The sequence below is a fragment of the Apus apus genome, chromosome 4 (assembly GCF_020740795.1).
Source record: "Apus apus isolate bApuApu2 chromosome 4, bApuApu2.pri.cur, whole genome shotgun sequence".
NCBI classification, from domain to species: Eukaryota; Metazoa; Chordata; class Aves; order Apodiformes; family Apodidae; genus Apus; species Apus apus.
Window position 1 is genome coordinate 64,145,065 of NC_067285.1, and position 25,739 is coordinate 64,170,803.

The window sequence follows — 25,739 nt, forward strand, 5'->3', positions numbered from 1 at the left end:
TTTCTTAGTACTGAAAAAAACCCAAAAGGCAGTGTGGATGCATGTGCTGGTTAATTTTGAATTCCAGATGTAAAGATTTTAAGCCCTCTCCATTAACATAGGTAAGTGTAAGTATATATTTTGGTTATTGATAGGGTTTCCCCCCACTCAACTCCCTTGGCAAGATTTGTCCAATGAATACATCTTCAGCATGCTACTGTGTAATGTTTTCCTGGAAAATATGTGAAGTTAGTTCAACTGAGTAAACTGTTAGTGCATTAGACAATACAGCTCTCTCTGTATGCTGTGACGAGTAATGTTATTACTAGTTTATAGACCTGGTGCCCAGGAAAGCAGGCCTTTTGCTCTTGAGCTGAACAGTATGTGTGTAATACAAATCAATAAAATCTAACTCATTTTGAAGTTGATGTATGTGAGCATTGCTGGAGTTGTGATTTTATTATGTTAATCTCATTACTAGGGGATCCCATGGAGAAAGGCAAATTTGAACATAGTCCAATGTGCATCCCAAAAATTTCAGGGTGAAGTTTGAGGAAAGAGGGACAGAGGGAGTGCTGTGGAAACTAGATCACTTCTGTTTTGCAAAATCGCTGCCAAAGCCCATCCCTTGTGGAAGAAAGTACAATGTGTTTTATCTATGCCATGGCATTATAAAATAAAGCACAGTCCCTCATACGGAAAAGATGGATATGCAGTGTTTTCTTTCCATTCTCTGGGACTCTGTGAACCTCAGAAAACCCATTCATCATCCCTTGCCTTGTGTTCGCTGTGAGGAACTTTTTCTTCTTTCCTGCTGGATTAGCCCAAACAATTTTAATTATTATTTTTTTCCCCCTCTTGAAAACACAGCTTCATACATAGCTTCTAGCCAGGAAACATTCTGGGATTCCATTTGGAAGGTTTTAAGCATGAGAGGAAGGAAAAAATAGGCAAACAATTTAACTTGCTTGACATCTGCTGCCAAAGTTGACGTGTGTAAATGTGTCAGATCATTTTTGGCTGCCTGCAGAAGAGGGAAATACTAAAACCATAAATTCAGTACTGTTGTTTTTGTCCTGTCAGCTGAGGTTGCTGATTCAAGTGATGATTACTGGGTAAGAGTTTGTGGTTTGATTTAATAGATCTCCTTGCGTGTCTGCCCCTGAATATATGCACGGTAGATTCTGACAATTACACTACTGACATATACAGTGTAGGCATAGAACTCGAGTAATTTAGCAATAGTATTTTTGTAAGACTAAGAATTTAGTAAGTAGCGTGCTTTTTTTCCCAAAGGAGTTAAATCAGAAGCTATGAAGTTTGAACTTAAACGTTTAACTGTAGCATTTCTTCTTTTGAATTTGCCATTAAGTATTTGTTTTAATATTTAATATCTTTAAATGATTAGGACAGTGACATGGGTTTTCAGATCTTCAGATAATGAAAAAAAGACTGGATATCCATGTACATTAATTCTTTCATGCATCCTGCAGGGCACAACCTTAAAATCTGTTTGGGTTTGAACTCAAAGGCCTTAAAAGTGTGGTAGCTGCCCTCATGCAACTGTGTCTCTTGGTTTTCAGGTTGACAGGCTGATATAATATTTTTTTTTTATTTTTTTTTTTTTTTGGTCAGTAACAGTAATGTTAAAAGCAGTAAGAGGCACTCTTTCCAAACAGCTATTTTGGTGTAAATACTGAGCAATTCTTTAAAGTTTATACACAATGCATAGAGAAGCCCAAATAAAAAACTAAGTCTATAAATGGTAACATCAAAGCAGGGATCTGAAAGAGCACGATTATAATGCAGGTTTTGCCAAAGAACATGGTGCTTCAGGTAGAAAATGGCAGCAATGCACAAGGTGAAAATTAGTATTACTAAAATTAGTATTACTAAAATTAGTATTATTATGATTATTTAGTTTCTAAGGTTTAATTCTGACATGCTAGCTTGAACTAGCATGAGGAAGGATGGAAACTACATTATTTATGTGTAGGGGAGCCAGGGATTAGTTAGGGACAAATGTTTTAGAATCATGTTACTGCTTTTTTGGATGATGGTGCAATTAGACCAGCAATCTTTGACATTATTGTTAGTTTATTATTTAAGAAAAATGTGAAAGTTATTCTGTGACAACATGAACAATGATGCTAAAACTTTGAGAAACTGGAGTTTGAGTTTACTGACTTGCCTGCATCTGGATAAGGAATGGATTCTCTGCTGCTTTGGGAAATTCCCAAGAGGCGGTCTTGGACTTTGTTAATACATGTTCAAGAAATTGAGCACAAAGGATTTTATTTTTTGTGTGCTAAATCCTACTTAGTAAACATTAGTATCTTTATGTTCTTAATGCTAAGATAATATTAATCTTAGGAAAGCCTTTGTGTCATACAAATATAATATATAATACATTTGTACTTGCCTTTCACTTACATGACAGAAGGGCAGGATTTTCTACTCTTTATCAAGTTGCTGAGCAATTTGAGACTGCTTCCTTCTGCAGAAAATGATTCAGTTGAAGTGCACTTAATTTAATCTCCTCTGTTGCACTGAGTATTTGATAAAAGATAATTGAAAATGCCTCAACTTGTGCTTCAGAAAGTTGTACTTGAAGTTAAATCAGACTTTGGTTTGCTCTTTTTTTCCTGCTTCCTCTTAAAGGTCAATGGATCTTATTTGTAATAGGAATTATGCTAAAATGTAAGCCATTTATGGACTCAGTTCAGAGCTGATGGAGCAGCCAGTTAAATATGCGTCTAAAAAGTAGTTGTTGCAATATTCTCAGTCTTACAGTGTGAATGCTGAACTAGTAATCCAAGTAAGTTATTGCTGGTTTTGAGGTGGCCAATAATTGCTTCAGGATCCAAAGAGTTCCAGATTTTTGCCGAACAAGTCTCTTTTTGCTTATTTACAAAAGTAACTCTGAAGGGGTCTGTGAGGAGAACACATGAACGGTTGGGATTGCTTTTGCTGCTTATTTCACAGACAGTAGTTTGCTGGAAGGGACATGAGGGTGCTGGTTCTATAACAGAAGTTCCTTACCAGTTATCATCCCAGTCATCAGAATTGCTTTGATAGTGACAGAAGTAAAACTGGTGACTCCTCCTGTCTCCTGTGCATGTCCCCGGCATTTCTTTTAAAATAGAGTGGAAATCAGTCTCTTCTTTTTTGTGTTCTAAGTTGTTTTTTTTTTTTACTGATTTTCTAATTCAGTGTAGGGTGTTGTGCTTTTTTCCCCCAAAGGCAACAACAGAAGTAATACCCCATTTTCAACAGAACACAATTCCTGCTTGTCTTTCACCATCCTTTTGTTAGAAAATAAAATTGTCTTTGTCTTGTCTAACAAAACGGTGATGGTTTCATTAAAGGCTGTTCTTTAAAGCTATTAAAGAAAATATCTGTTAAAAAAAGCTCCAGGTATGGTTTATGAGTGAGCAGAGAGGTCAAAGAGATTAACGAAGTTTGAAGGAGGTAGATAGGGGAAGGAAAAAAAGTTTTTAAGCAAATAATGACTGCAATTAAATGTACTATTTTGTAGTTTAAGCAAAAACTAAAACAGCTTGCCAGTTGTGAGGAAAAAGATATTCTTTCCACAATTGGTGTGATATTGCTGCTGCTGTGTATTAGTTCTGAGGGCATTAACAAAGAACTAATATAGCAGATAATTGTGGGGTTTCACTTCATACCTTAAAAAGAGAGATAGGGAAGAGGCTGCATGACAAAAACCTTTGGTAATTGAAGCATTCAATACAATTATTTGGAAAATGGGTCAGGAAGCTGAAGTTTACCAGTTCTGATTAGGAACTGGAGTACACCCATTGGCTTCTGTGCCAAAGAGTTTCCATAGCTCTTGGCAGGTCTCTGGCAAAGCAAATGAAGTGGCTCAGGTAGGGCTGAAATTATTCCAACAGTAGCATCTCTTCACCTCATGTACCAAGTCAGCACATGACATAACAAAATCAATGTATTTCCTGAGATGCAGGGCAAGCATGCTGGAAAATGATCTTGCAAACTTATTTTGGAGGAAGACTGTTGGACAAACTTTTGCCACAATTTGTAGTACCAAAATATCTTCTTTTAAATGTAATAACATTTCCTAGCAGAGGGGTTTTATAAACAAAGACTCAGTGCATTTGGCATAATGCGTGTGTGGTTAAATGAGATACTCTGAACTGAAGCCTGAAGCTACTCTGTGCTGTGCCTTGCTTCCTTAGACTGAAACCTCCTTACTGGTTCTGTAGGCTGTGATAGAAGGAAATCAGCTGTGCTGAGATGAAGAGCAAAACCCCAGATTCTCTGGAGCTTAAATATACATTGAATCAAATCGCAATACATTATGTATTTAAAGATTGATTAGTTCTTGGATATGCTTTTCCAAATAGGAAACAAACAACCAACCAAGTCCCACCTCAGGTTTTTTTTCTATAGACTCCAACAGGTCAGGTGGCCACTAGGGGGTACTAGACAGAATGTGTAGAACTAATTACACATGGAGCACTAGCTGGATTTTGTAGAGTAAAAACCACCCCCTGCCACTCCTCACCAAGTCACAGTAGTTTATTGTGTTGTCATAAAAAGACATAAATTAGACTTCAGTGTTCACAAGGTACACAGTGACACGTTTTCAAAACAAAATTACATGCAAATCACTTGGGCCTTTGCAGCTCCCGTTGAGATTTTGAACATGTTGGCTGACAGCAGTTAGTTCTGTTAAGTCTTATACAATACGTTATAAGCATAATGAAAAATACAGCTATCTTTTATGGTAAAGTCTAATTGGTGTTGTTAATAATACTTTTTAGTGTATGAGAGAGAGGGGTGGAAAACAGTGGGAGAGGTAGATTCTGCAGTCTTTTAGAGACATGCTACTGGAAAATTGTGAAGTCAGTAGTAAAAGATATGCTTTCCTGCATGGCAGGACTGGAACCAGATTAATGGACTGGGAGTGTTCAGGTCTGAAATAAAGTCTCTGTTTGTTCTGACATCTATTACGTAGTCTACAAGAAGCTGCTTTTAACAATTATAGAAAAATACTTTTGTGTCTTCAATCATAACATGTTCTGGGGGAAAAAAACCAAAGTTATTCCTAATGCAAAGGTAGTTATTAATTTCTAGTGACTGTATCTTTTAAAAATATTTTTTATTTTCTTCTTGTTTTGTCTGTTTGGTCATGTGCGTACAATGTGTTAATAATGACAACTGTCAGCTGGGTTTACAGGGAAATACTGTAGACTGTTCTGGAAACCTGAAGTTATGTCATGAAAAGCAGCCATTCCATTCTTCTTAGTATCTGTTGTGTTACCAATATGAAAAAAGTGTGGAAGCAAGTTTAAATATTGTTTCACTACTCTCCAGTGGTATTCCAGAGGAACAGTTAGCAGAATAGAGCAGCTGAGAACTGCTGTCGTATTTTTAATTTGTTCTGTGCTGGAAAACGTATTAAAAATTAGATTATTAAATTGAAAACAAAGGTATTCTGTACCTTTTTGATTGTGTTTTGGAGACCATCATAATAAGGCAATTGTTTTATACCTGATCAAAAGTTACTCCTTAGGGTAAAGAGGAGACAAGCAGCTGTCCCTCAGTTGAGCACTCTCCTAGAATGTCTGCCTGGGTTTAACTTGTTTGTACAGGCACTTTTTGTAAAACGGGAAGGGCTTTTGAAAGGCTCACCTTCTCCTTCGAGTTTTCTGATTACAAAAGAGGATACTAGGGTACTTCAAACCTGGAGCTACCCTCTGGCTGTCCACAGAATATGAGAGACTCTTTTGTCTTCTCCTATTAGAGCAAATTGCATCTGAAGATAAGGGCTCTGCTGAAGATGTTCTTTGAACAGAGGCACGGTTGTTGTAGTGATTTAGGTCAAAATGAAGGTAGCCAGTACTGAGGAGTTTCTTTTGGTATGCACTTCAGGTATTATACACATTACTTTAGAAGGAGCTGAAGGATCTAAATTGTCTGGGGTACTCGAAGCCACAAGATTTATTTCTTTTTACCTATTCACCGTGTTTGCTAGATACCATCCTTGAGGCTTTTGGAAACATGTGGATTAGTGTTCATTACCCTTTGAATTCAGCTGGAATACCTCATTTGAGATTTTAAGACTAAGACCTACGCTTTCCCAAAATTGGTTTAGTGTCTTAGGGTTCACATCTTCACAATGTAATGTTACCTGCTAGCAAACCCAATGTTAGCTTATCAGCTGTGTGTGATGTGAGGGTTTTTTTCTGTGAAAAAGAAATAGAAATCTGTACAGCCCTTGGTACTTCTCTCTAGTTCTGTATAGTTTTAAAGATAAAATCCATAATCCGTATAGGTTTTCATTGTGTGCATAAACATTCACACAAACATAGACATGCAGGTATATAAGTTCATTAGAATTTCAGTAATTGTAATTCACTCCTTTTTTATTGAAGTAAGAGTGTGTAACAGGAGTGTCAGCAGTATGTCTTGATAGCACTATGGTGTATAGATTTATAGATTGTCTGGTAAATGCAAAACACATCAGAATTACTGTGCACAGATACGTATTATAACTACTTCATGTCTGTGTGCAATCTCTGTTCACTTTACAGGTACTTCTGCATTTGCTGCAGATAGTGCTGGGTAAAACAGAAGTTAAAAATTGTTTCAAGAAGCATAATAATCTTAATTTTTGCAATTGTTTTTAATTTTATGAAGCTGAATATATTAAAAAAGAAAAAACAAGCATAAAACCAAAACAACAAAACAAACCAGAAACCCTCCTAATTTTGAAAATGTGTAGGGCAGGTTGCTTGGTTCGGGTATATTTTAAAGGCTCTTCCTTTTGTTATACTGTTCTTTGGAGTAATTGTTGCCTTGGTTGCAGCATGTCCAGAGAGGTGGTGATAAGGTAATGGCAATGCAAATCTTCATGTACCTTTCAGGTCAGTAAGGCATGTAATTCAACTCTATCTTCCAGCATATGGTCAAAACTGTGTGAGCTTTGCCCTTTCTCTGAAAAATGAACCACTTTGAAAAGGTGTTCTTCTTACCAAGGAGAAAACTATAGCAAGCCTTCACAGAGATAGACTGAAGTGCTCATCTTGTGAGTAAATACCAGGCATCTACAGAATCCCCACTGGAGGCTTAGCTGAGAGATGTAGCAAATATTTTGCTCCTTCTATGATGTATTTACCCAGCCTAGTTGGGATTGCATCAGGGCATTAGTCAGCACATAGCCTCACCTCAGATTTTGCTGCATGTGTGTTATCAAACCACAGACTGAACTTAAAACACGGTGGGGCCCTGCCAGGGGTTTTGAATATGTGGCACGTCAGAAGTTTGACTTGAAAACAGAGTGAAAGTATGGTTCCAAACCCTAAATATTTGTGAATTTTGGATGCCTTGGGAATTTCCAGGTTTTATGTTAGTATTTTTACTCTGTTTGCTTTTTAGAGGCCACCTATGCACCAGAGGTCTTGGAGATTTTTCGTTGTAGAAGAAATAAAAAGTGTTTGAGGGGTAATTTGTTTTTTATTGTTTTTTAAGTGTTTAGTAAAACTACACAAGTACACATATGTTTAAAAGAGTTTAATCAAACAGGAGGAAGTTGTCTGTGTGGTTACAAGTCTGTTTCAGAAGGTATTGAGCAAACTCTTTTCCCTACTTTTCTTTTTTCCTGCTTGTTTTCCCACTGCTTATTCAGGTTGTGAAGTTTTCTTTTACTTTGAGCTTCTCTGACCTTTCTGCTGCCTGTCTTGCACCAGTGGGAAGATCTGCAGGAAGCAAGAACCAGTGAATTCTCTGGCCTCGTGCTGCCTTGTGCCCCCTTATTTGAGTCGTGAAGTATGCCTTTTATCTGCGGGTCTTTCTTGGATGCTGAATGCAAACCCATTGTTCAGAGTGAGAAGCAACTGCAGTCTTGGAAAGATGCTTCTTTCATTTATAAGTAGCAGGAACTAGCCCCTTGATATTTGAATAGAAGCACTAACAACCCCATGTTCCACTTAAGTCAGAGTTGTTTTCCTTGAGTCAAGATGATACACAGAAATTAAATAATGCATCTAACAGAACAGCAACATGCTCTCTTGAGAGAAAATCCAAGTGGCACACACATGGATTGTGTATGCTGGATGGCTTCTTGGTGCTAGGTTGTGATTATGGCTCCTGATTTAGGTCCTGCTTTGCCTTGTGCTGCTTTGTTTCATTATAGTGATAATGTAGTAGGCCAGCTGTATTAGTTAGATCAATAATGTCAGTATAAAAATATTTCAGATAGATAAATTACTGTTTCCTAAGGTAATTTAATAAAAAATTCTGATGAACCTTACATTTAGGATCATCTCTTAGTAACACAGTGAGCACGTGGTCTTGAGAGATTAAGAACCAATGAAAATGTGTAGGCTAGTTTTGTCATTTGCAATCCATTGGTGGATGGATTTTTAAAATATTTCTATGAGAAATGGCACCTGTGGCTTCTCCTCTGGCTAATGGTGCTTCCTTTTGTGTATAAGCAGAAATCTTAGAGAAAACCTGACTTGAGATCTTTGATAGAGCACTTGAGCCCTCTTTGCCACTTTTGGCTTTTACTGTCCTTATGTGGAAAACATTTTAATTTTATTAATATTGAGTAATTTATTGATATTAAATACTAATTATGAATAATAACTTCTATAAATGTACACAACTGCTGTCCTACCATGCTGCAGCAATAAGAGCCCATCATTCTTCTCCCCCCTCCATCTTGTAACCATATCTACATCCCAAGCTACTTAAAACCTTTGAATTCAAGGAGGAGTAAAATTTCTCTCCTTTTGGGAAAGTAACACTATTGCTTGTTCCTGGAGGAAAAGACAGTCTTCTCAGTTTCTCTTGAAAACTGCTTAGTGCTTAAAAAAAAAAAATAAAAAAAAATCAGACTCCGTAGGACCAGAAAAAAATTGCTTATGCAGGAGGGGAATGCTGTTGTCAAAATTTCTCACCCTGGGACAGATGAAGCCATTTTCTATGCTCAGGGACCACCAAATGTCAAATGTGAAAGCGGTTTTTGGAGCAGAAGGCTCCAGATTTCCTGGTGCCTGCAACTGCCTAGGCTGCAGAGTCACGTTTCCTCTCCTCCTCTCTGATCCGTGGCTTTTTGAGTCACCTTTGGAAAAGTATTTTGAGCATGGTAAGAGTCGGGGGGAGTACCTCCCAACCTCAGCTTGGACAGGTCTATAGCCAATACCTTCACCAATAGAACAGAATATGGTATTGAGCTAAGATATCTCAGCCACAGCACTTCACTGCATGAAGTGAGCTCTGGCTGACTGAAATCTCCTTTGATCTTGGTTTGAAATAATAGTGACTGGTTCTGCACTAAGGTGTCTGAGACCTCAGGTGTGCCCAAAAGGGCCCTGCTTCACCTTGCCATTACCAGATGAAAGAGTCTGCTCTTCTTGGTTTCTCTCTGGTAACTACTCGTTTGCTGGCTTCTTTGGAAAGGGTGCTGAAAGTCCCGTTGTGCCATGCTGGTCTCCATGCTGGCATCCTTCACAGACCCACCATGCCTAACACATGCTGGTGGATGGCAGAACTGAGTGCCCCAGTGCTGAGGTCTCTCTGCAGGTGTAGTCATCAGCAAGTGAAGATTAAATTGCTTGCATACAACAAACCTGGGAATTAAAGCACAGGTCTCTTGTTCTCTCATAGTCTCATAAAGCTGCTTTTTAAAACTCCGATGTTCCGCTTAAAAGCAGGATGTTTCAGCAAGTATTGGCAAAATGGTAAGTTTAGACAGATTTGTTTTTATGCAGCATGTTTATTACGCAGCAATTGAGATTTGACAGAAGGTATGGTTTACAAAAACACAAAAGCATCTTTAATAAATAAAAGGAGGATTTGGATTAAATATCCTTTAAAATACAGGACTAGAAGCTTATACTGAGGGCTTAGAAACTATTGCTGCCACGTATATCCAGATAAAACCCAAAGCAACAGTTTAAAAAAAACCTAACTATTTAAGTATGTAATGGTCCAACCAAGGAAAAGTAGTTTTTTAATTTTTATGTTTTTGCAATTCTGAATGTGTAATTTTGTAAATAAAAAGCAACTTTCTGTGCAGGATGGCTGATGGAAATAAATAGGCTTTGGAAATGAGTCCAAGGCAGAATTTCCATGTGGATGCTCCATGGTGTAAGCACCCAAAGAGGCAAGCCATGAAAATCAAATGAAAATATGAGGGCTGTTTCAGAGCCATGTTACTTCAGATTAATGTCAGTGCCACTGGGTTTGATTGGTAAGTTTTATTTAGACATTGAGAGCAGACAGAGTGCCATTTCAAAGCTCCTAGTGTGATCTGTTAGTGCTGGATTAGAAAGAACATTTGTTTAATGGCATTACAGCAGCACAGCACAGTGGTGAACGTGGTCCATAATCTTTAGCATTGATCTATGCAAACTGTAACAACGCAAGAAAATTAGTTCTTTGAGCCTGCTGGAAGAAGAACAAGTCGTTGTTGGGAGTGGGTTCCTGCAATGTACTGGAAGAGTTCTGTTCTTTTCATTGGGAGTGAGATGCATAATTGTTTACAGGGCCTGTGGAGGGCTTGTGTACCCTTCGCCTTCTCCTTGTGCGCTTTCTGAAAATGAAGGGCTGAATTTTCCTATGAAATGTTCTAGTTTGGACTGGGGTATTAGTTCGCACTGGCAAGCAGTATCTCTGGTACCAGGCACAATGAAACAAATTATCCTGAGCATGTATGGGGTTGATTAGTTCCAGGAGAAGTCAGTAATTTAAACTCTTCTTTGGGTGTTGTTGATTTGTTTTGGTTGGTTGTTTTGGGTTTTTTTTTTTTAACATATGACTCTCTGTAACATTATGTGTATGTCCCTAAATCCTAAGACAAAGTCAATCCGTTTTGTGAAGACTGTTGTTAGCTATCTGTTAAACTCCAGGGGAAAAATAGTATATATATATATTAAAAAAAAAAGACCAGTACGTTTTAATGTTCTTTTTTCAGGTATATGACCTGACCCCTAAACAAAAAAGGGCCATAATTGGGTTAGTAATAGGTGGAACCTGGCACAAATTGGTTTTCTTATATAATCAAATGCATTTTTTAACGCCTGTGTTTCTTGTCTGTTGATTATGGCTGAACAAGCAGAATTCAGTTTTAGTGTAACTGAGATGTGATTTTTTTTACACTAATATGTGTAGAGCTTGGCCATCCCTCAGCATAAACCAGTATGAGTCAGTGTAGATTCACTTGTGCATACATATGCTGATTTAAAACTTCTGACAAAGGCAAAAATACGACGAAAACAAGCAAAGCTGTTCTGGAGTGAAAAAACCCCACACAACCAAACAACAAAAAAAACCAAAACACCCCCAGAAGCCCCAAACTGCTCTTTCCAACTACTTTTTAAGGTTAATTTGGCTTCTGCTGCAATTAGTCCATACATATATTTGTAAGACTTTACTCATTAATTTATATATAGCTTTAGCCTTGTCTGACTGACTTATGAAGTGCTTGTGTAGATCTACTACTTACTGCATGTCTCACGACCAGCAAAATAATAAACCAGATTAACATTTACAGATCAGCATGATTTTTTAAAATTTATTTCACATGGAATAGTTCAGACACTAATATTTTAAATGTTCTTTACATCCTGGTGTTTATTGGCTTAGGTAAAGTGTTTGGGTTTATTGATGTTTGTTTCCACCAAGGTTTACTTTTTAAAATTTACATGATTTTAAGATACTGTTTGCAAGTCCTTTGCTCAGAATTAGCAGCTTAGGGCCTGCAAGATTCAAGCAGGAAAGTACCAAGTTCTGTTAGTGTCCCTAGCCCCTCGTCGTTGCCCTGTAGGCCGCAGGCTCTTTGGGCAAGGTACCAATTGCTAGATGCCAAAATGTCCTAAATTTGGAATGCAAGATTTCCACCCACCCCCTGCAAAGATTACCTTGTAATGCTAGCAGGAATTTCCATTTCCCCTGCCTGGTGAGTAGCAGCTTGACTTTCATGTAGCAGCAGGAGGTGAGCTGGTGTTTCATGTTCTGTGAAGCAACTTCTGCAGGCAGACATTGAAGCAGAGCAACTTTGTCATCTAACTTTTAAGCAGTGCTTGACAACAGAGCATCTGCAAACAAACTTTGCTTTACCTGCACTCTGTCATCTCTCCTTCTACGAGTGGTTTTAACAAATTTGTATAACTAATGCCAGACTGTGCACAGCAGCAAATTTTTGGAAGCTAAATCTTTATTGTATTTAAACCATGTCGTGATGGAGCAACTTTGGAGAGGAAAGGATGTGTGCTTTTCTCTCCTTTGGCATGTCACTGGACACTTTGAGGCAGATCTCAAAGCTAAGCTGATTTTTGACCAAACTTGAAAACTGTACCTCATTATGCTCAGAAAGGTGTAAGGGGGTCTTAACTAAGACTTCAGTTTCTAGGTGAGGAATTGTCTTTGGTGCCCCTTTCAGCTGTGTTATCAGGTAAGAGACTGAAATTTGGTGGTGTCATCTGACTGAAGTAGGTTGAATGAGAAAGTCAGAAGAAAATGGTGCCATACATCTGTATTGACACCTGAAGGTTATTCAGGTCCTAGAATTGATTATTTTTTCTCACCAGTAGATTGATATAATTTCACATGTGATCATTTACTAATTGTTTCCAATTAGGAACAATAGTGAAGTCTTACTGTAGAAGAGACAGGATCCATCAGTCAAGTATTTTGGAGGATGGAGGAGTGCGCCTGATTCCTTATCTAAGTCTTGGAAGACCTTTGGTATTTTCCATTGTTACAGGGTTGGTTCCCCCCCCAACTTTGTTTTCTCCAAATGAATTGTTCCTATAAAGGAATTTAAACTCTGGATAATTATTGTTCCAAAAGCTAATAAAAACAAAGCTCAACAGTATGCAGTTGGAGGCCTATGGAAAAACTTGGGTGTAACACACCAAGTAGAAAAACAAACTTTGCTGATGAGGCCAGGAAGCTACGATCACATTTTCCAGTTTCAACTGTATGTGTTGGTCCTAACTGGGAATGTTTCCTGTTAAACTGAATTTTTCCTCTCTATTTTATTTTTCAGTTGGTTTTTTATCCACAAACTGTGGACAGGAGGGGATAATAAATGTCGAAGATACTTGCAAATGATCTTGAACACTGGGAAGGGATATATTTTTGTAATATTTTATAGGGACAAATGTTGCTTTGTGCTCTATAAGACTGGTAGGATTTATTTGCTTATTCCACTAGTTGGCCAAAAGATGCTTTTGGAATACTGTTAGTAAATAACCACATACCCTACAATTTGGCATTTCAAACAGACCTGTTTTTTGTGTTTCGTTTTTTTCATGCAACTTTTAAAGCGTACCCTTGTTCCGTTTCCATTCCTTACCTCTTCTTAGGTTCTCAGCGTATGGTCTGTGATGTGTGTGTTTTCTGTAAATGTTCTTTAAAAGTGTTTATGTAATTTTTATTTTCTGGTATTTTTTAGGTGCTGAAAAACCTTTTTGTTGCTGGTTGTTTGATAAAGATGGAAGATTAGTTAGCTTTGACTGGTTATGATAATACAAATTCATGTGTGTTACTGATATCAATGCTTTAATTTCTTGTACAAGAGTTCAGGGCGGTTGGGATGGCTACGTGTCCGTTAGTTCACCAGACAAAAATCAAACCACCAAGGCAATTTTGTGTGTTTTATTTGAGCCCAGAGTAAGAATAATGTGTCACTGCTTGAAACGTTTTGAAGAACTCCTTTATGTAAATTCTTCTTTAAGGTTTTTAAGGTTTCCTTCGGTGAATCTAAAGAACATAAACTCCTGTATTGCTGGGTGTTTTTGGTTTTGTGGGTTTTTTGTTGTTGTTGTTGTTGGTTTGGTGTGGTTTTTTTAAATGGATTTTTTTCTGTGTATGGTCACTTAGGGTGGGATAGATACAGCAGCTGAGGGAGAGGAGGTAGAGAAATCAGGAATAAAGTTAAGCCTGGGGAGAAGGGACAGGTGGGGGAAAGGTGTTTAAACATGTAGTTTTTATTTTCTCATTATCATGCTCTGATATTCATTGGTAATAAATTTATTTCCCCAAGTTGAGTCTATTTTGCCCATGTTGATAATTGGTGAGTGATCTCCCTGCCCTTGTCCTGACCCACGACCCTTCTATTACATTTTCTCTCCCCTGCTGAGGGAGGGGGGCTGTAGAGAGGTATTTGTGAGCACCTGGCATCCAGCTAGGGTCAACCCACCACACCTCAGCTGGATAATTCAACAGGAATGATGGAATTACAGCCTTGTTCTGTGGTTCCAAGTTAACGGTGATTTTCAGTGCCCTTCCTCTTTGCTGTGGCACTCAGCTCTTTGCAAAAAGATCCCTGTATGCTCACTGAAGTGGCAGAGGTAGTTGAGACAAGATCATCTTGTAAAAAACCTATCTGCATCATTGAGAGGTAACAATTGTTACTGCACAATGTGCAGTCCTGCCTTCACAGCCTGTTGAATGCAGCCTTCTGTGACATACCAAGCTGCTACAAAGGGTGAGATTTAAACTTTCCCTTGTAAGTTTGAGGCTCAAATCCTGCAAAAGCATTTTGTGTAAAGAATTTGCTTCCCTTAGCTATCACAGAGTTATGCTACATGAGGACTGCTTGCAGTGTGCTCAGATGGGTTTGCCTAGAGTGAGGCATTTCATGTGAGGAGTGAAGGGGTGAAGTGTACTGGTTAGAAGGCCACATCAAGTACCTTAGCATTTGGAAGTAACTTGGCAACATGTTGAAGACACCACACAGTTGACATAGCCCTTCCTTTTACGACATAGCCCTACCTTCCATACGTAGCTTATGTCTAAAGTTAGGTGAGCTTCTCTGAGGCAATTCTTTCTTTGCTGTTGTGTTCTCCAGTTATGATTGAAATGTCAGCAGTTATTAAAAATACTCATCAGAGCTGGGGTATTTGATGACGTGCCTTTTGTTAATTTCTTTTATTTTGAGCCTTCATACATCAAGGAATTATGCTAGCAAGGCTCATCTCAGTCTTTTTTGAAGCAGTTTCCTTGCCAACCTGTAGTACCTTCTGGTGATGATACCAAGGACTAGAATTTGTTAATGGCTTCAACAGCATTTAAGCAGCTATGTTGTGGTGAGTTCTATTGCCCCTAACTGTTCTTTGAGAAAGATGCTCCCCTCGACATGTTACATGAAGAGGAGTCGGTGATCTTGGATAAATACCATTTTTACCACAACTGACTCTGAAGTCTATTGGTAATGGTTATTTCTGGGTTGCAGGTGTTATTATGCCTTCTTAAGTGGCCTGTTTTCCATGCTGCTAGCTGAGATAACTGTCAAAGGAACTCCTTTCTATTGGCACTCTACACTTGGAATATGTGGGCATTGTTGAGGAATGGCTCTCTTATCTGCTCCTGATTTGGTCCACAGGTGCTGCTACTCTAAGGTGATTTCATGCAAAGGCACCTTCTTTTTGATGAACTGTTTCGTTATGCGGCATTGACTCACACACCCACTGGAGCCCTCAGCTTTCTGTGACGCTGCATACCTTGTTCTTGATTTAATTATGTCTTTAAACAAATACAGCTGTGAGTACTTCTGATGGCCATGGGGAAAAATTAATGCTAAATTTCTATAAGAATCCTCATAGTTTCTTTCTATTTTATACTGTAGATTTATTTTCCAGATTACAGTCTCAAACGCTTTCACCATCCAGTGAACTGATTTATTAAAATCAGTCCTCAAATATGTCATGTCTTAAAATGGCAAATGAAAACTTGATCTTTTAGAAAGGGGTTGCTAATTCCAGTGATGTTTCAGAACCAGGAGTAGCTTTCAGGCAGGCTGTGCATCACACGTGCCTACTCTAATGGCAGTAGCTAGTGTGAAATGAAACTTGATAGCTTTCATTAGAAAACATCAGAACATGAGTTCCACTTTTAGTTCCACTAAGAAAAATTCGGTTTGAGTCTTATGCTGTCATAAAAACAGTTGGATTATTCTTTTTACCAGGTAGAGACACGTTTTTCTGTCTAAAATTCAGAGAGACAAAAAAACCCCAACTAGTAAGAACTTGCATTGTTATGTATGCTAGAGTATAAATTCTTATGTTGAGAATAATTTTTTTCTTTTATAAAGCTCACCCTTCTGTCTGCTACTCCTAAAAAATACCTGCTAAGACAAAAAAGTTTATGCTAAGATAATCCCAGTAATCCAGTGAATTTGCATGGTGAGTTTGTTGCCAGATAAATTTTCACATGGAAAGGTTCATCCACATGCTGCCTGAGGAAATCCATGGAGGGGGATGTTTGTCATGCGAGAACTCCATGTCCTGTGTGGCTGAGTGTTTTTGGCAGCATCCTTTGGCTTTCCCACTGCTTTGGTGAGCCCTGTGCTGCCTCGGCAGCTTCACTCTGTTCCCCTCACCAGCTGTGAATGGCAGTGACTCATCCTCTTGTTCCTGTCACCTGAAGTAAGTCATGTTCCTGAAAAAAAAAATAAATTAAAAAATCATCATTTCTTCCTTTTTGGTTCATAGTAGCCTGGTAAGCCAGAAATTTGTAGGCAACAGTACAGGAATACACTCAGAATTATGTAGAGTTAAACTATGGCCATTACGTGTAAAAGTTGATCTTGGGCTGCATCTTTATGTACTGGACCATAGTTTTGGTCAGACACAGCATAGTACAGAAATGCAGAACTCTGAGCAGCAGTAAATGCTCCAGTATGGATGTTGTTATTTTTCAGCAAGAATGCCCAAGAATATGCCATGTGTTGAACCACATCGTAAAACAAGGGTAGGCTTTCAAAGTCAGCATGCAAAACTGTTAGTTAGCTATTAAAAATGTTCCTGGCATTCAAAAATTCAGTTTTGTTGGAGATCCTGAGATGACAGGAAAAATTTTGTGTGCAAAGTCCAAGTGCTGTCAATATGTAGACGTACAAAAATAAAGCTGCAGTGTGACCTGACTTTTTTGGTACGTTTAGCATAAATCTTGACCCAAATAATAACTTGTGCTTTAGCCACTTCTATAGTGCAAATGTTTCCCAAAAAGCAGAATGGCAAATTGCCATCAGACAAATGCAATGCATTGGGTTGTTGAGATGATGATAATTATAGGTGTGTTTTCCCTACAAATGAAAAGGAAAGTATTTATTTTTTGTAGAAGGATGTTATGCAATAAACATAGTTATATACAGCATAAGTTACATGAAATTACAGGGCAAGCATTACAGAAGGAGATAATTTGCAAGGAACTTGAATATTGATGAAAGATAGTTTTTCTTACGGGCAGCCTCCTCTGAGATAATTAATTTAGTGTACAGCTTCATTTTAAAATGAATAATATATAAGCAAAATAATGCTTGCTATGCCGCATAATTGTATTTTATTTATGTGTGCACACATGGTCCACTCTAATTAAGCACAACTCTTTATGGTTTATTTATTTGTTTTAGAGAGGCTGCTTAATATTTGAGAGAAACAGTAATGATGCATCTGACTTTTGCAGAGGCTGTGTTAACAGTAAGATGGGTTTTGCAGGAGCCTGCAAGAACAGTAAAATAGCAGGTTGATATTTTTCTCCATTTGCTGGAACATGCTCAAGTGACCTGAAAGCAAAAGGATTATTAAAAAAAACAACAACAAAGAAAAGGTAGTTGAAGAGTATTTTCTTGTGTTTTCCGATCTCGGGAGAATACTACTGACAGGCTGAGGCAAAGGGTTAAGAACTTTGCTTTTTTTTCTTGGCTTTTTGTTGTGCACCATGTTTTATTACCAAATCACCAGGGTAGTATTTCACATGTTGAATAGTTGGTTATTGGGGTTTTTGTTTAATTCATTTGTTAGTTTTAGTGCCAAGACAAAAAAATAAATGTAAACAGAGGCAGAGACCAGTCCAGGTTCTAAGTTTTAGAGAGAATGGGTAAGTGTGTGTGACTTCCTTGTGTGGTCATCTTGTAGTGGCATTTGTTACTAAACTTCATAAAAATACATATGGTATGTACACTAAAATTTTATTGCCTCTCCCTTTTTTGTGGCCTTGGTTTAATACAGATTCCCACCTCTTTTTAGAAAAACATCCCCATAGCCTTATGTGGTTGCAAGGAGCTCGGTGTTACCAGTTCAACCCACCATTCCTTCCTCCTCCTGCCTCTCCCTGGTGGACTCTTCTCCCAGCTCCATGCTCTTTCCCATTGTGTTTGCTGTGTGCTCTCCGTTTTATTTCTGATGAAGGCAAAACCATCAGGAGAGAGAGTTATTTGTTGCAAGAGCTAATAGCATAGGTTTAAAAATAGGGAAAAAGAAAACAGGCATAGAGAAGCCAATGGATACCTGTGTAATCAGGTGGTAACGTTGCTATATATAAAGCAATGAAAATTAAATGTTTTTTATATTCATAAAAGGATTTTGGTTGATCTAGGCATTTCTGAGTGATACCAGTAAAGAGTGATGTTCAACTGACTTCCACATGGCTGTAACCATTTCTTACGTTGTTTTTCTGTGGAAGCTCTGTGTATGTGTACATACAAAATTAATAATCTCATAATGGAAGATGCAATTTGTGGTCTACTCAGTCACTCATGATTTTGCTAATTAATCATTAATCATCTTCTATTGGAACAGTATCTTTTTTCTTTAATTAGCCACTGGTACATGTTTGCTAGAAGTCTGCCTGCAGAGCTCTTATGTGCTGCAGTATATGCCATGTTTTTCTCAGCTTTTCACAGCTTTTTGCTTGCTTGCTTGTCTGCTTTGCACTGCATTTATAAATATAAAAATCTTCTTTCAGCATACATGCATATATGATCATCTCAATAATAGTATGCTGCATGCATTTTTACACTGTGATACTTTGGGGGAAGAGCAGAGCATGTTGTGTTGCAAAGAGATGCAAGCTAATAGTATGTGCTTCTCCCAGCCAAACTGATTGGAGATAAGTGACAGCTTTTCCCTCTCCTCCTTCCTGTGTGCAGGAAATGCAGTATCATTAGGACTAACTAGCCTTCTGGGGTTTTAGTTTTGCTTTTTTGCGTAAAGAAGATGGAGGCTTTGAGAACTACCGAGTTCTCATTCACCCTTCTTTTTATTGCAATGATTATTTTTTTTTCTTGTTGCATAATGAATTGTTTATACCTCATGTATGTAGCCATCTTGCTTTTGAGGGTCTGATGTATGTGAAAGATTGGCAAAGCATAGAACCTCATTTTTGTGAGTATCATCAGATAAGCTTAACTGCAGTAGCTGCAAAAAACAGGGTCTTTTTTTTTTTTTGGTCTTTAGCAGCCTACCTTTTATCATAGAAGTACCACTTAGAGCAGTCCAGAAGTTTTTGTAGTTTGAGAAGATCATCACAGATCTGTGGCAGGGCTTTCTAGCGCTAAAGTCTGTGTTTTAATTTCATTGTTTGTTGTGGGTGTCATTGCTTCAGGAGAATTCCAGATGTCTGAGTGACATGATACAATTTCACCTTCTCCCCCTTTTGTTGTTCCATGTTCAACACAGGCTTCAGTGTTGCAAAGACCCACATTCATTAGTGCATTTCAATGAATGGACTGCTGGAGCTGGGGCAACAAAAAGAAAAAAAATATTGAGGGGAAAAAAACCAAACAACAACACACAAAAAAAACCCAAACAAAGAAATAAGCACCTTTTATGGAGGTGTTTGTATTTAAAATACCTGGAAAATAACTGCATGAAGTGAAGTTGTTTATTAGCTGTTCTGTTATTTCTGGTAGTGTAAGTGGTGGGTTCTTGGCTTGGTCTTTAAATGACGTGTGTGATTTGTGGGCTGTTTCTGAAGTACACTGGTTGTAAAATGAGAAGAAAATTGAAGCTAACAGGTATGTTGATCTGCTGTGTTAGGGTTTTGTGTCTCCCAGTGTGGCAGAGCTGCCAACAAGGTGCTCTGTGGGAGACGAGGCTCTTTGGCAGGGACAGGGTTGCGCTGCAGATGCAGCCAGTCGAGACCAGCCTGCTGGCCACGTCCTCTCCCTGCTCAGAGCTCCTGAATAACCTGACCCTCCTGCAGCTGTGGTAGGGATCAGTATAATTACCCTGTGGCTGACGAGGCAGGCAGTGTCTAATGCCACTCTGAACTACAAGTAAAAGGGGGTTAAGCTGGGATAACACTCCAGCCTCATCCTGGCAGCTGACGGCATCACCTCCCAGCTTCCTCACTCCAGCTGTCTCCAGGAGAGCCAGGGCAGGAGCATCTCAAGTTTGCTGTGTGCTGCAGACCTTATGTGCCAGCAGTGGGCAGCTCACTAGTCACTGCCATGTTGCTCAGGCAAGCTGCCTATTTATTCATTTATTCCCAACTTGAGTCTGATACATCCTCTGCCTTGCCTTTGCTGGAGCATGGTCTGTTTGGCACTCAGGAATGCTTTGATGGGCTTCCAATGTGTCTTGTGTAGCCAACTATTACACAGGAAAGAACATCTTCCATCTCCCTATCCCAAGTCATTAGAGAGAGGTCTGTCTTGGATTTTGGCATTTTAATTGTAGTGTATCTATGCATGTCCATGCAGGGAAATTAAATATTGCACTTGTTTGTGCATTTTATGCTCTTAATGGAAGGGAGCATTATATCAATATTCTCTAGTGCTACTAGAGCAGCTTAATCTCCACTCTCTTCTTTCCCTGATATTCCCATGCCTTTTGAGGGCCTTATTTGAATGTATCTACATATAAATATGGCCTTAAGTAGGCCTTTCAATTTCTTATAAGTGTGAATTATTTGTTCTTGCTTGCGTGAATCATGTAGCCTGCAGAATACATCTGGTTTAATGTTATCTTTGATAATCTACAAACAGTTTAAAACACAAATTATAAGAGGCAGTAGAAAAATTATGTTTTGCAGCAGAGATGTCTTCTGAAATGTGTCATTATCAGTAGTAGAGGCTTTGCTCTAAAAAGTGACCGGATATTTTTGTTGTTTATTTTTCCACTCAGCTGTCCCATTTCCTCCAAGTCACCGGCTCACAGCTAAGGAAGTATTTGATAATGATGGAAAACCTCGTGTGGATATCTTAAAGGCACACCTTATGAAAGAAGGGAGACTGGAAGAGAGCGTTGCTTTGAGAATAATTACAGAGGGAGCTTCAATTCTCCGCCAGGAAAAAAACTTGCTCGACATAGATGCACCAGTCACAGGTTAGTATAAAGTTACCATGGTGGAGGGGACAGTTGCTGGTCTGGGACATGTTGAGTAATGCATTAGTCTATGTGGCTTCCTAAGGAGCTGAAAGGCAGCCTGAAAATAATTTGTTCTCTCCAATATTCAGTTTTCTCTTTGCTGCCACTAGAATAATGGAGGCCATCCAGCAGCTTGTAAATTAGAGGAAAGGATCACATCTGCTCAGCCTTCTGTGTGTAAGGCAGAGAACATTTTAGTCTTTAGGAGAAGATAAGAAAAACTTTCTTAAAATTGAAAAGTTACCTGGCCTTTTGTACCAGGTATTAATTCCATAATTTTATAGGTGCCATTTACCATAGTAGCAGTGTTCAGACATACAGCACTGGGCTCTGAAAGAACAATGGTGCCAGAATAAATGGAATTTTTAATTAAATGCTAAGGAAAATAACAAGTGTAGAAAAAAAGGGGAAAAAAAATAGCAGAATCCCAGTTTGTGTTGCCTGGGGGATTAATGAATTGTGCTGTTTGCAAAACCCATCCTGCCCTTGACTATCAAACACTACCACGCACTCATTAATCCTCAGGAAATGCCTTATACTTTGAATTTCCTTCTCTAATTGTCTCCAGCCTCTAACTGCATTCTGAACATATGAATGCATTTGCTTTCTCTAATGTGCCTCCTCCCTGTTTTGTTACTGTTATCGGATATGAATGCATTTTTGGCAAGAAATTGATTTGTGGTGTAACAAGTTAGCTGTGGGGCAAAAGATAACTAATTCCAGTGAGCTTAAACTATGAAACCAAGCTATAAAACTTTGTTTAAAAAGGCAGGTCTTTTTGTCATTTTTGTTTCTGGAGACCCTTGACAAAAGTAAAATAAATAGGTTCTTCTGCTGCAGAAGGATCGCTAGTCTTTCTCATCAGTACTGGTAGCATTCACCAGAAACTACACAGAAGTAGCAAAACTGTAATTTTCAGGAAACCTTCTCTGAGACTGATGTGCATAGTGTCTGGACTAGAATGATGCACAAATTAAAGCTTGCCATTTTTTAAATTACATCCAAATAGGGGATTGTAGCTTGACCTGGGAACGTAATATGTATAATCTCTTATGCAATGCTTAGCATGATGACTGATTAATGTGGTGTCAAAGAATTCTGATGGAAAAGATGTCAATAGTGTTGCAGCTCATGGATAAATAAAAGAAATAAGATGAATAAAAGGATCAGCTCTCCTGAGTAGACTGAGAATAAAATTATACAGACATTTGCTCTGGCACTTCAGGAGAAATGGATGAAGTCATAGAGGTGCAATACCATTGTACATAACTGAGTGGCAGACATGAAGAAATTCTAAGTGATTTATTTTTTAAAATCCACTGAGTGATGTAGACTATAGGAAAATGGGTATGGGTAATAGGAGAATGTCCTGACTTATTTCCCTACATCCATGTTTAATGTTCTCTTTTAAAATAATCTTTCTCCTTAAAAAATATTTCTTAAATGCTTTTGAAGGTATAAAAAACGTTCTGAATTATATTTTGGAGATTAATCTCCTGAAGTGTACCCAGTTATATAACACTGGTATACTTTAAGGCTTTTTTTCTTTTCTTCAGTTGAGCCTATTTCTTGCTTTGTTCCTGCTTTTGAAATGATTCTCACTTAGTGATTGGTGCAGCATTTTTCAGGGTGGCTGGTAGCTTCTCTCTTTTAAGCCAGTGTAGGAAAGCAGTGCTCCTAAAGCTTGTTAGCAGGGTGGCTGAGAAGTGCTAATGTTCTGTATGAGCAAACATGAAAGCTGCAGTTACAAACGTGATCATCAGAAGAAGGAAAAAAAAAAACTGAGGAGGTAGGGAAAGCTTGTGAAGAATGTTATTGTGGGCCTGACAATTTTCTTTGTGTTTATGATTGCTTTGTTGACTGATGATGTGGTGGAAGTGCAAGGTATAAAGACAATCGTAACTATGGAAGAGAGGAAAGCTTTTTTTCAAATGCATGGAAGAACAAACAGAACCACTGATAACACGGAGAAGAAAATACATTTTAGATTTTGACATGGCAAGCAGTCGTGTTGAAGAGTGACAGTCAAAACATTAATATTGGATCCTTGGTGGTACATGCATTCATCTCTTAGAAATATATTCCTGTAGCTGCTTAATGAGATACTGATCATCAAAAAAGAAGAGAGAAGAGCACAACTCTTGAAGTAAGAGCACTGTGGATTAGTACAGTGATATACTTGATAAATGTTTAAAAAAACATGAAAAGTTTTTTCTTAAAGCCTTGTGTGGTCATCACTCAGTTTGAAGTGTTTCTTTTTTTTATTTTAAGGGGTGAGATAATTGTCCTCAGAAAAAATATCAGAGTTCTGTTTATAAGCAAAACCATGTGAAATAAAGTGGGTACATGGATGACCTGCTTTTGAGGGAGGTGATGATTTGTATAATAAAGGGAAACCATAAAAGAGCCTTAATCTGGAATGCACAGTCCATGATTTTGTGTATGTGTATAAAACTTATTCTGTGCCTGTTGTTAGCTGGAAGCACCAATGCATTTGTTATTTTGAATTAATACTTTCTATTTTCAAATTTGGCAAGGTTATAGGCCTTTTGAAGTATTGCTGATTAATTCATTTGCAACCTTGCCTCAGATTCTCATTGTTTGCTATGCACAGTTTGCTACAGTTCTGACTTACAACTTATTCCTGCAGTTGGTACATAGGGCTGCTGTTTGTTGAGTATGAATCTGGGCAGAGCCAGAACTGAGAATCCAAGTCTTCTGCTATGAGAACTGTTCTTGCATCTGGGAAGTGTTGAGGCAACTTTGTCTTGACTTGTGGATGTGAGTTGGGAAGAATGAAGAGAACTGGGCAAAAAAATAGTGAGTGTATTGAAGGGAAGGTTGAAAGTGGGAATGAAAAGTGATGGCAGACTGCTCGAAGGATGACAAGGAGGTGGTTGAAACTGGACACTTGACTTGAAGACAAGAATATGTTATATAGGTGAAAAGCTTGTAAGACAAGGAAATGGTAAAGAGGCTGAGTCAGAGGTTGACAGAGCATTACTGGGCAGGCAAAGTAGGAAGATGATCAGGTGGTTGACAGAGTATTGGAACTAGCTGGGCAAGGTACCCGGTCTGGGAGGTGAAGTGGCACATGGTGGAGTGGGCCTGTCTGCAGAGTGACAGCTGTGGTACAAGCAGTTAAAGTACAGACCTGTCCCATGACTGGCAGCAGTGAGGGGCTGGCACAAGGGTTGGGAGGTCATCTAGGTTTCCAGTGTGGGAAAGAAGAGACCTAGGCACCCTGGGCTTCCAGTTGCCTGCAGCATCATTGGGAATGTCCATGCCAGTCTTAACCCACCAGGGAATGGGCAGACAGTAAGGGAACAAGGCAGATGGATTGGTTTTGACTTCTTCATCCCTTTTCTCTTAGAGGCATGTGGTCTTTGTTCTAAGCCTCTGGGTTTAATGAGGTTGATTTACAACTAGACTACAGCTGTTCAGAGGAAAGATGTCTTTATGGCAGCCTTTGAATTTCCAGGCCTGTTTCGTGTTCATAACAGTATAATGACACCTGGAAAAACTGGCTCATTTTAATTTTTTTTTTAATTTTTTTGTTTGTGGTTTTGTTTTGTTTGGGTTTTGTTTGTTTGTTTTTGTTTTGTGTTTTTTTAGTGGTTGTTGTTGTTGTTTGTGTGTCTGTTTGTTTTTTTTTCCTAGAAGGCTAAGGTAGTATATCCCTGAACATCCCTGATGGTGATATTTACTGAAGTCACATTCCAAAGAACAGCTGGAATTGCTAGATTTTTAATTCCCTGGGTAGCTTTATGTGGCTTTATTATATAGGCTTATCACTATACAGAGAGATTCTGGGCAAGTGATGTCCCACTACCCTTTGCATGATGACTGATTAATTACCTGCTTGTTTTTATGGGTCCTCACTTCCAAGTCTAAAATCTGTTGTGCTTCATTACTGAACACTCTTAACTGCTTGCCAAGCATGTGTCTGTTTAACTTCAGTGAATGGGTAACTTCCTTTGTGCATGTGTTTATATCTCTGTATATTATAGAAATATCTGTGAAATGGCAAGTTCTTTGGATTTTTGGAATGTGTTATGTCAGAAAAACAAGTTTAGGTAATGCCTTTGATGGCAATGTTGCCTTGCTTGGCTCCCAGTCTGTAAAATGGACCCTTCAACTCACCCCTGCGTTGAAGACACACTTGCCTTTTGAAGTGAGGAGATCCTGCTGTACTGAGCAGTGTTGAAAGAATGTGAGTGAGCTGATCTCACTGTGTTCAGAGCAAGGTTCATAGAAGTTTTGTAACTAAGCGTATTTCATACAAGTGAAGAGATCACATGAAAGTTGCTCACTGCATGAATATTGTTAATTCTGACCACTGCATGGAAAAGAGCAGAAAGTGACTATATAATTAAGGGATTTGTAGCGTAATGCAGATGCAAGAGGGGTTGTACTTGAAACCTTAATTCTGTCACATCCTAAATATGTATTTTTTGCCAACATTTGTGGTGTTCACTTTATTTAGTAGGTGTGAGATTTCTTGACATTGATGGGCTGCAGTTTACTGGTCCTTTTAAAAGCAACCAAACCTGCACTTTTGGAACATGATAAATTGTCATTTTCCAACATCTGCAGAAGTTACCGGCTACAAAA

General features: G+C 38.5%; 1 protein-coding gene across 2 annotated transcripts in view; it reads left to right on the top strand.

Annotated features, from left to right (window-relative positions):
* PPP3CA (protein phosphatase 3 catalytic subunit alpha) overlaps positions 1-25,739 on the top strand; it is a 187,944-nt gene that overhangs the window by 59,653 nt on the left and 102,552 nt on the right. For both annotated transcript variants that reach the window (XM_051617943.1, XM_051617944.1), the window contains exon 2: positions 20,883-21,083. In XM_051617943.1, coding sequence (XP_051473903.1) covers positions 20,883-21,083 — 201 coding nt within the window. The remainder of the gene's footprint in view (positions 1-20,882; positions 21,084-25,739) is intronic.